General features: G+C 31.2%; 1 protein-coding gene across 1 annotated transcript in view; it reads left to right on the plus strand.

Annotated features, from left to right (window-relative positions):
• LOC130891137 (uncharacterized) overlaps positions 1-6734 on the plus strand; it is a 29544-nt gene extending 22810 nt beyond the window's left edge. The window contains exon 7 of the mRNA XM_057795713.1: positions 6579-6734. Coding sequence (XP_057651696.1) covers positions 6579-6636 — 58 coding nt within the window. The 3' untranslated portion in view covers positions 6637-6734. The remainder of the gene's footprint in view (positions 1-6578) is intronic.
• Positions 6735-10986: the final 4252 nt, after the last annotated feature.

Raw genomic sequence — 10986 nt, forward strand, 5'->3', positions numbered from 1 at the left:
TGTTTTCTCAAAATTTCCTCACCCAATAACGACTAAATTTTTTCTTATTTGATCTTAATATATTTATTTTAAAATTTTTAATGATAGGAGCTCAAATCGATGATGCTTTAATATACAAAATGGTCCAGACTTGAGTCCATTAATTTCTAGAACTGATAGTATGTTCAAAAATAAGGCAAGGCGCAAATTAGGACACGTACAGCACGTGTGAGTTAGCGTGACACGTGCAACGTGGTGATCCGCATATTGAGTCACCCGTTTTCAACTAGGAAACGGTTTGGATTTGATTGGCAGTTTGCGACATCAAAAAATGTCTGACATTACTGACAATCGAACAAAACAATTGTTGTTATTGAACTTACGTTCTGAATCAGAATCAGATGATGCTGATGAGGAAATGTTGTTTAATTCCTTGATGAGGAAGAAATTTAAATCACCTAATAAATTTATTCTATCGAAGAGAAAAAATCGTGGACAATTCAAAATTAAGTACAACTAAAATGAGTGATACTGATTTTGCTAATTATTTCACGAATGAATCGAAACAAGTTTGCCGAAGTACGTAAAACATTTGCAAAATCACCCCAAATCCAATTCTTCAGTTTCATCTTCATATAATCACTTATATCTCTGTGTTTCCTAACCGCCTTACTAACTTTTCTTCTGTCGTTTTTTCGTAAAAAAAATTAAGGAAAAACTTGCTAGTCACCCACACGTGTGCGCCACGCCTAAGGATATTTTTTAAATAATAAAAAATTACAAAAACTGTGACTTAATTACCCACCACATATGTATTTATATGAGATGAGCTGAAATGAATTGTCCTAATTAAAGGGCACCTAATTAAATAATTTTATTTTCTTTATTGTTCAGTTTTTGAAAAAAGTGTACAGTAACTCTGGACCATCTTGTATATATTAAACTAATATTCAGACTGTTATTATTATATAATACAAAATATTCTTGTTAGTTGTTTGTGTGAGATAGTATTGTTATGTTTCACTTTGTATTTACGAAATATTTTATTTTGTAAATAAATTTGTAATTATGATTTACAGTGATCATCTTGAAGTTCTCATTAGCGCAATTTAGCCCCGAACCTTAGTTAAAGTGTCTGAAAAACGAAACCTTTATATATAAAACAGTTGAAGTCGTTAAAATGTAAACCATTAACCTTAACACGTTGACTGCCAAGGCGATTTTCAGAATTTGTTTTAATCGTATTATATCACTAAAACCACTAATTTAGATAAGTTATCATCCAAAGGTGTAGAAAATAGAGGCTTTAAAAAAAAGGATAATGAATTATTTCTCTTGGTTGATTTTTTTAACAAAAAGCTTTTTGAGGAATTTAATTATTTCCTAGTTGGCAGTTAACGTGTTATTTTTTGCCTTCGGATGAGTCTACTAAAAAACGGAAAAAATCTTATTTCCTATTATTAGAAATAAAAAAGTGCGGTATTGTCAATAGTACAAGCTGTGGAAATTTCCTTTGGAGCTTTGATTTTAATTTCCAGAATAAGCTTATGATAATTATTCTTCTCAAACACGATCTTATCAAAATACATGCTTGATTCACTTGACACATCTAAATTATCCATCGCTTATTAACATTAAATACTACTAAAACTGTATTTTCAATCTTAAATGACAACCTAATGTTAAAACTTAAAATTTTGTATTACTTTTAGTGCGCGACTAAATTGTACTTTATGGAAATTTTGCAGAACCAAATGCTTTATGTAGGTCGATAAATACTAGGTTGTGCGGGCACAATACTTGCTGATATATTTTCAATGACATACTTTAAGCGAAATACATTTTCCTTGAATACTGATTACACTGACACGAGTTTGATAGCTATCGCCACGTTGAGTTACGATAACTAAGTTTACGTTCAGTATCTGTAGACGATAACTAAACGCACGTTAGACATATATGTGTTTTGGTGCAGTTTTAGTAGTGTTTTTAATGTGACTATAACCAACAGCTCCAGAAATCTCAACTTAATCATGAATAACCATCCGTTTGTCTTTGTGACTCTTTTCCACTTCTACCATTAATTCTACTAATTAAAATTGACCAGCGGGATACGTGTTAGCATTTATCCCCATTTTAATTTTCCATATTAGTTTTATAACGAAAAACCAAATTATTTTTCCAAAAAAATGATGTTGTCTACTCTACCTTTTATTTGTAAATGAAGGGATAAATTTGCCTTCTCAGTGTATTTCATTGCAATTGCACACTACATATCTCACTTTTATATGTGAATGTGGAAACACAACCTTAGCGACTCGGTTCTAACCAAACTCGATACGTTGATATTTTTCATATTCTACTCACACTCATTTTGAAATATAGTTTTCAGTTAAAGATAACAGATCTTTTAGATGGTCACTTTACATTAAGATAAATTTTTAAAAGTATTTTACCTTCAGTTGGTTTTTAAATTCGAGCCAATGTATAAATACTGTATATTTTGTAAAATTTCTCAACTATATATGTGTATCTATTTTTTTAAAATGTATTTCTTGTAATCGAGAGATTGTATTTAAATTAATATAATTATAAAGTGGCAGACTGTATTTATTATTATAAAAAAGTTGTCAGAGCAAGATTGTCATCAGGGAGAGATATTGGAGATATTTCTGAAACAAATTGCCATGTCAAATGCTATATTGACACTACAATGATCAGGTGGTACAGTTTTAACTGACTCACTTCAGAGCATTAGTTATATAGTATATATTATATATGAGTATATGTGAAAAACTAGCTCTAACTAGGAATAACGCATTCTATCTAAAAACTAGTTTTAACTATTATATTTAAATCTAAAAACGCCTATTGAGCAAAGTAGGACTATTTTTTAAAATATTACAGCCATTTACTTCTAATAACTTCTTATTGATTTCGTAAAGAAATTGATAATGATGGTTATACAACATAATGGTACTTCCACTTAGTCTTTTTTTGAACTACACTATATATTCTTCATATTTTTTGTACCATACTAGGAAAGTGCAGCGATAGCAAACATGTTAATCTCGATATATTAAAAAGTTGCTCTAAATTGTATTTTAAATATTATGAATTATTTGTTGTTATTCTGATTTTAAAGCAAATATCAATAGTAATCATTATTCTATATAATTTGAAAGAAATTGCTAACGAATGTCCACAATATTCACTCTTATTTTGTCCCAACAACTTTTTCTTTCACGTTACACTGCTCTAAACAATGGAGACTCCTTTAATAGATCATCAAGAAGTCCATGTAATTAACAAAGATGATGCTAATTCAAGTGATTTTTTATTTAGTTGAACAAAATGTTTCAAAGTGAATTATATTGAATTCTGAAGCCTCAGGAAGATTCGGGACATTTTTGCCAAATATATATATTTATTAACACTCAAAGTTGTGTTTCATACTTTATATAAGGGAAAGAAGACACATCTTACTCTGCATTCTCAGAGAAACATGTAAATGACTCACTGCTGTATTAAATACCACTTGTAACTCAATTATTTAAATACAATCTCTTCATATGTTAGATGTAAGTATTTCAGCCTGATGAGAAATATTCGGAAAATCTGCTCATGTACCAAAACCCCAGATGTTTAGAAAAAAATTAATTTAGGTACACAATATTTTTTTTGAAAGAAACTTTTAATATGAAATGTTGACAGTCCTCATTATTATACAACCTTTTTTGTTTCTCTATATATTTTGATTCTTAACATTATCACTAAAACTGCTAATAGTATTATTATTTACTATCAAATTTTAATAACTACATTTTCACAATCTGAAGAGTTTAATATCACCGATAAATAAAAATATTTTTCTCTCATTTCATCCGTCTAATAATATTAATTAGGGTTATGAATAAGAAAAAATTGATTCGCTCTAATTAAACATACACAAATATTTATCAACAAATTGAGGTCAATTGGTAATATCTAAAAATAAGTTGAATGTAGAGGCAGCAAATGATTGGGACGGACTAAAATGTGTATTTTTTTCTTATAGTCTGGATCATTATCTGTCAAAGAACGTAATTATTACAGATATTAGGTGTGAAGATGTACGAGGATTGTCTGAAAAGTTTCCGGCCTAATATTTTTATTTCTTAACTCAGTTTCATACTGGACACACTGTTTACACTACCACTACACCAACACTCACAATTACACTGTCTGACACCTGTTTTCTAAATTGTTTACCTTCAATCTCTGAAGACGATAACTCAGATATTGTAATTGTGAGTGTTGATGTAGTGGTAGTGTATAACAGTGTATGTATGTGTATGAATATCACCAACAGTACCAGAAATTCCAAATTAATTCAGTCTCCTTTTGAGTATATAGACTTCTAAGCAATGCTCTAATCTTTCTAATCCTTCTAAATAATAGTCTCGTCTGAAAGAATCTCTTTCTTGCAAGTAAAACTTTAAGGTTAGGAAACAAGAAAAAGTTGCTGGGGCCAAATTTGGTGAGTATGGTGAGTGATCGACCAATAAAAGGTGCAATTCGTGAATTTGAGCCATGGCAATCACATAAGTGTGAGAAGGGTCCTGATGGAGAAGCCCTTTGTTTTCTTTGAATTGCTATCGTTTTTTCCCAAATTTCCTCTTCATCTTATCTAGTAATTATTCATTAAACTTTTTGAAGATAGTCGATGTATGCAACCCCGTGACTATACCAATAAATGGTTGGTCATTAAATGACACATTTTTCTAATAGATCAGTATTGTTAGTAGAATACCTGACAGGTAGGACTAATTTTTGTGATTAGAGAACATCTAATTACATTCTGAATTAAAAATAGATCATAAAGCAAAAAGCATATTTGGTTATTCAACTGTTTCTTGTGTTGTCACTAACAATCCAGACTTTTTAGGGAACTAGGCGAAATAGCAGTCAATGGAAGCTGTAAATCGATTTTGTTTTCCTTATTTCATTGGTTTTCATTCCGTTTCTTCTCCAAAAATGTTTCATCTTTAATGCAACAAATGAAGTTTGCATAATTTTGATTTAGTTGTCGAATTTGAAAATTGTGAAAAAAAAAATAATATCTTTTGAATTTATAACTTCCAAATAATTGAAATATCCCAGTAAAAATAATCTCAACAGCAAAAAACCGGACACTTAGATTTGGTCTTATAATTTTGTTAAATATATTAATTTCTTTAACTTATGGTAAGAATTGGTTAATTTATAGGTTATTTAAACAAAATCTGCCAAAAGTGAATAATTTTTATTGATTATTTACAAAAAAATACAGAATAAAGAAAAAATTATGAATTAACACATTTAAAAAAACGTTATTGTTCATTTATTTTAGGTTTTCTAACAATATATGTAATTCTAATAGAGCGGGTATTACTCACTCTCCTACGGCGAAGGGCTCGAACCTTGTCAGGCATCGAAGAAATTAAATTTTGGACTTACTCCACCGGCATAGCATCCCATTCTTCTCTAAAAGCAATTTGGAGCTGATTTAAGTTACTAGGAGGAGGATGACTACGTCTAACACGCCTCCCTAAATTATCCCACAAATGCTCTATGGGATTCATATCTGTAGATCGTGCAGGCCAGTCCAGAACTGTGATTCCCACTCGCTCCAAGTATTCGGTAACAATGGCGGTACGTGGACGAGAATTATCCTGCATTAAAATGAATTGCTCACCAATAAATAGAGAAAATGGGATAAGAGCCTCTAGGAGGACTTCCTCGATGTACCTTCGAGTTGGGGCCCTGTCGCGGGTCGCCTGGATACGATTTCATGCTCCCTCAATCTCCGCCGCGCTGTTTCTGCACTTACACGTGTATTTCGAGCCACTCCCGAACCTCGGGAGCCTTTAAATGTCGGTCTCTCAATATCGATAGCCTAATAAATCGATCATCAACTGCCGTTGTTGCCCTTGGTCGCCCACCGCCAGCCGTCCTATCGTAGCTACCAGTCTTCGGGAGACGACGGAGTGCATCGTGAAAGGTAGACTTCGCTATCCCAAGGTACCGTAAGTTCCGGCCTTCTCTGGCCAAGGCATCAGCTCGGGCTATGTCAACATTTGAAAGAATCAATATTCTGAACAAAAATTTAAAAAAATATGTCTATTAATCACAGAAAAGGCTTGGGGAATAAATTAAAGATGTTTAAATGTGGGAAAAACTACTTACAGTTTAGAATAGTTCCGGTAAATCAATTTCAAGACAAACAAATCAAATCTGAGTTTTATCTAATTGTTTACTAATCCTGAAAGTATTAGTTACATGGATTTAGACCCTACATTCTCTATAATAAATAGAATACCCACGAAAACAAACAAATTGCTAAAAATTAGATTTTAATAAGAAAAATATGAAGTTTTTTTTGCTGTTGAGTGTATATGAGGACTAGCAGTTTTTTGACTTGCATTGTTAACCAATGTAATCGACTTATATTCATGAGCATTTTTTTCGTTTATTATAATCTATGGACCTAATGTAATGAATCTGAAACATGGCAATAATCTTTATTTGCTTATTTTTAGCGAGAAAATATCAATAATTACAATTTTATGCAATTTTAGGCCAAAAACTTCGAGATCTGTGTATTCTAAAACGGAAATGAAAACCGTAACCCAGTAACGAAATGTAGTTGCTGTTTTGTGCCTTATATTTATATCCGAGCTTTCTAAATATAGGTATTGTGAAGCATATCCCTCTAATAAAACGTTTTCCTTTTATTTTGTTATATATACAATTAATATATTTATTGAATAATATTCTCGTTTTTAATATAAATAATTTGTATATTGTGAGTGTATCGTTTTTTTATACCAAAAGTTTTTCAGATAAAAATGGAAAGCAATTTATACATATTTATTTTTATTTTCAACAAAAATGAAGCTCTTTAGTATTTCCCTTGTCGCCAAATCAAAGTAATACACTCATCCTTAGTTATTAATTTGCTGTTTTCCAATACAAGTAATCAGTTTTTCTTTAAGTTCAATCACATATTATCTATCAATTTGAGAAGCTTTTCTGTAATCTGCTGTATCTATACAAAACTTTATCCTTCCTTATACATCCTATTTTAATGGAGACCTATAAAGGAGAGCTCCTTATTAAAAGGTGTTCCCGAGTCGCCACTTCGCTTACGCCTAACTACATTTTATCAAATAATTTTGTTACAAAATTAATTTTCCCTTATGATAGGTATTTTGATAAGTTAACCATATCTATACTTATTTACCGCTATGGCCATGATAAATTTTCCCATTAAGAGTGGTGTAGTGCTGAAATTAGCTATCATGGAGCTGTCAATAGTAGCAAAACGGCCGAGAATCATTTAGATCAAACGATGAGTTTTTTGTCGGTAGGATTCGCACTACGAAGCCGAGATCTGGCTAATAGTCCAGGAAATAAATATCAAAAAAGGCAAAACCCTGCAATTTTTTCGTCCTGCATCGATTTCAACAAAAATTTGTATTAGTCTCATTTCACCCTCTATTTAATTTTCTATATCGTGCTGTTGTACGTTTTTCAAGAGTGAAAACTATCCCTGATTGTAAAAAATCATAAAATAACATTTTGAACCTCGACATGGGTAAAATGGGGCTTGGATTAGTCGACTAAGAATTGTTTTATGCTGTAGGATACAAGTTCATAATATTTTAACCTTTAATAACATAGCAATTTTAATATAAATATGAGACATGAGATTTTTGTTGTGTTATTCGCACTACAAAGCCGAGATCTGGCTAATAGTTCACGAAATAAATCTCAAAAAAGGCAAAACCTCGCAATTTTTTTGTCCTGCATCGATTTGTACAAAAATTTGGAATTCGGCTCATTTTACCTTCTAGTTCATTTTTTTTATCGTGGATGATCAGATTCAACCATTATTCAATATTTCATTTTTTACGAGTGGGTAGCGAAAAAACATCTATATGCAACGAAATTAGATCTACTTCCCCATTACGAGCTGGGGATTTTATAAACCAATATGAAATAATTTATCATATTTACCAAATTCAGTGGAGATTAAATACAATCATCAAATTATTACTTTTACCGTAACATACACATTCACACACGCAGTCACATGATCAGATATTTCTTCTTCTGTTTTTCGATTTGAGTAGAAAAAAAAACAAATAACGTATTATTGCCAAATATACTGGTTATGTAGATTACTACGCTCCGAAGTGGGCTATTCGAATTTTTTGAAAAAAAAAATTGATTGGTTTTCTAAACGTACCTAGCTACTTCATTTTTAGTGATAGAGAGTTTTTTCAAATATGATTTTGTAGGGCTTATCAAGAGAAACGAGAATATGTCAATTAAATTTCTTAATTTTTAAAAGAGGTGAGTTGAAGGGCTCAGATAAGGTGATGTTTGCTCGCGAATAAAGGATTTTAACGGCTATATCTCATTTTAGTTATTAAAAAAGTTACAATTTAGTATTTCATTAATTTTTTAGTATTTCCAATATTTTCGGAGATATTTTGAAGTATAGGGGGAAGAACTCCAATTTTTTCTAAAATTACACATATATAAAGAGAATGACAGCAGGGTGAATATCTATTTTTAATAGAGGGGTTGATTTTTTCATAGAAGAAAGTTGGAACCTTTATTTAGCTCTAATTATGAATTCTGATGAATTTTCCTCGAAAAACGCAAATTTTTCCTGTTATTTGGCTTTGAATCTTTCAAATTATGCGTTCAACAAAAAAACTAACCATTAACATGCCGTATCTCGATTGGTGTTGGTCGTAAAAAATTTTTAAAATAAATAGGTTTTGTTTGTTTTCTTAAAAGCTACAATTTTGGTCTTTGCTTTCTAGTAAATTTTTCGAGTTAATCGCAAACAAACGTCGAAAATGTCGATTTTTTCGTCGAAAAACTGTTACTTTCAACCGCAAATAATAAATTAGTTTTACGGTAAAAACGTTACTTTTTCCATCGATTTCTGTAGTCAGAATTTAAAAAAAAGTTCCACTTACGAAAAGGAGTGGTATCCACCCCCGTGGTTTTAGCGTGCAGTGACATGATATAGAAATTGATCCATGGGATATTACCTACCCTCTGTGAAAATTTCAAGTAAATCCAGGCAGAACGAAAAAATTGCGAGCCAAATCCAAGGATCCAGTACTTACAGTAGTTTATTCAACTGTGCAGAAGAGTTCCGGCCGTACTGCATCACTGCCATAACTCATAGATTGCAAACACTTCATTACAAAGATATGTGTGGAAAAGTCACAGTAAAAATTTAGATGTCATTTATTCTAGATTTACTAAGTTTACTTGTATTGTAAAACGTATCTATCGTTCAATAACAGTTTTTTATAAAGGCCGCTTGACATGATGCAAGACAACGCGCGATGCAATGCAAGACGCAACTTTCTCGGTTTGATGTCATTTTATTGCATGCAAGCTGCAATTCTAGGAAAAAATCTAGTTACTTTTGGCTCAACAGATCAGCTGACTTTCGTTTTATTCTCATTGTGAAGGCACAAAATATTAAATGAAATTTGAGGTTAGGATTTTGATTAATAATCTTTTCTGTCTATCACACTCCAATAGCAAAGTAGCAGAAGTTACAATTAATGCTAGTGATGCACTGACCACTTTCTTCTTGTTTACTTAGTTTTGTTATTTTCATTCATTCATTAAATAAAATGCAACATTCATCTATGCAATATAGTTACCTTGCAATAAATCGCATGCAAGAAAACGCGCAGTGCAATGCAAGACGCACTATTTTTTGATCAAAAGCATGCGCATATGAAGTTCAGCTGATCGTTCCAAGCAAGATCTTGCACTTGCAATTTTATCGATTTGGTGCCCTTTTGTATTGCCTTTTAAGTGCTATTTTAGAGAGAAATGAGTTTGTAATCTGCTGATATTACGTTGTATTTTCGTTAGGAGTTTTTCAAATGTTTCTTCATCCATTCTCAACTAATTTTTATGTTTTCTCTAGCTAAACTGTCCATCAGGCTCCAAAAGCAACGCAGCAGAAGAAACAATTATTGCCATTGATGCGCCGAACAATTTTTTCTTGTTTACTTAACTCAGCTTCGTTATTTTCATTTTTAAAATATCCTCAAAATATTTAATAAAGTTTGAAATTAGGAAATTTTACTTTTGGAATTTTTATTAGTGATAACCATGATGCAATGGTAAGAGACTTACATAGTGTCAAACGACGTGCAATATTCGTCTATGTAATATTTTAATCTTGCAAGAAATTGCATACAATTTCTTGCATGTTGTCTTGCATCATGTCAAGTAGCCTTAAGGCCTCTTGATATGATGCAAGACAACGTGCAATGCAATGCAAAACGCAATATTTCTTGTTCAAAAACATGCGCATATGAAGTTCATCAAGATGCAATTTTAGAAAGAAATCTAGTTACTTTTGGCTTAACATCAGCTTACTTTCGTAAAACTTGGCTTTATTTTCATTGTTAAGCTAGGCACAAAATATTAAATAAAATTTGAGGTTAGGATTTAGAATAATACTCTTTTCTATCCATCGCGCTCCAAAAGCAAAGTAGCAGAAGTTATAATTATTGCTAGTGATGCACTGACCACTTTTTTGTTGTTTACTGTCCCTAGTTATTTTCATTTTTGAACAGTACACAAATATAAGATAAAATGCAATAATCATCTATGCAATATAGTGACCTTGAAATAAATTGCATGCAATTTCTCGCACGTTGTTTTGCATCATGTCGAGTGGCCTTAATCATGTAATGTTTATGCAACATGCATAAAAAAATATATTTACATTGCGAATAAGCTCAAAAATTTATATATGAAATTGACTAATTTTAAGTTTGAATTTATTATATTTAGACAAGCCTAATATTTTTCTGTGGTGAAAAAATAGATTTTTTTAACAATTTTTTGTAATTACAATTTTTATTAAAAAAATATACAGTTAACAAAACTACATGGTTTCATTTAATGGTAAGTACACACTAAGTCTTT

This window comes from Diorhabda carinulata, chromosome 3, assembly GCF_026250575.1.
Source record: "Diorhabda carinulata isolate Delta chromosome 3, icDioCari1.1, whole genome shotgun sequence".
NCBI classification, from domain to species: Eukaryota; Metazoa; Arthropoda; class Insecta; order Coleoptera; family Chrysomelidae; genus Diorhabda; species Diorhabda carinulata.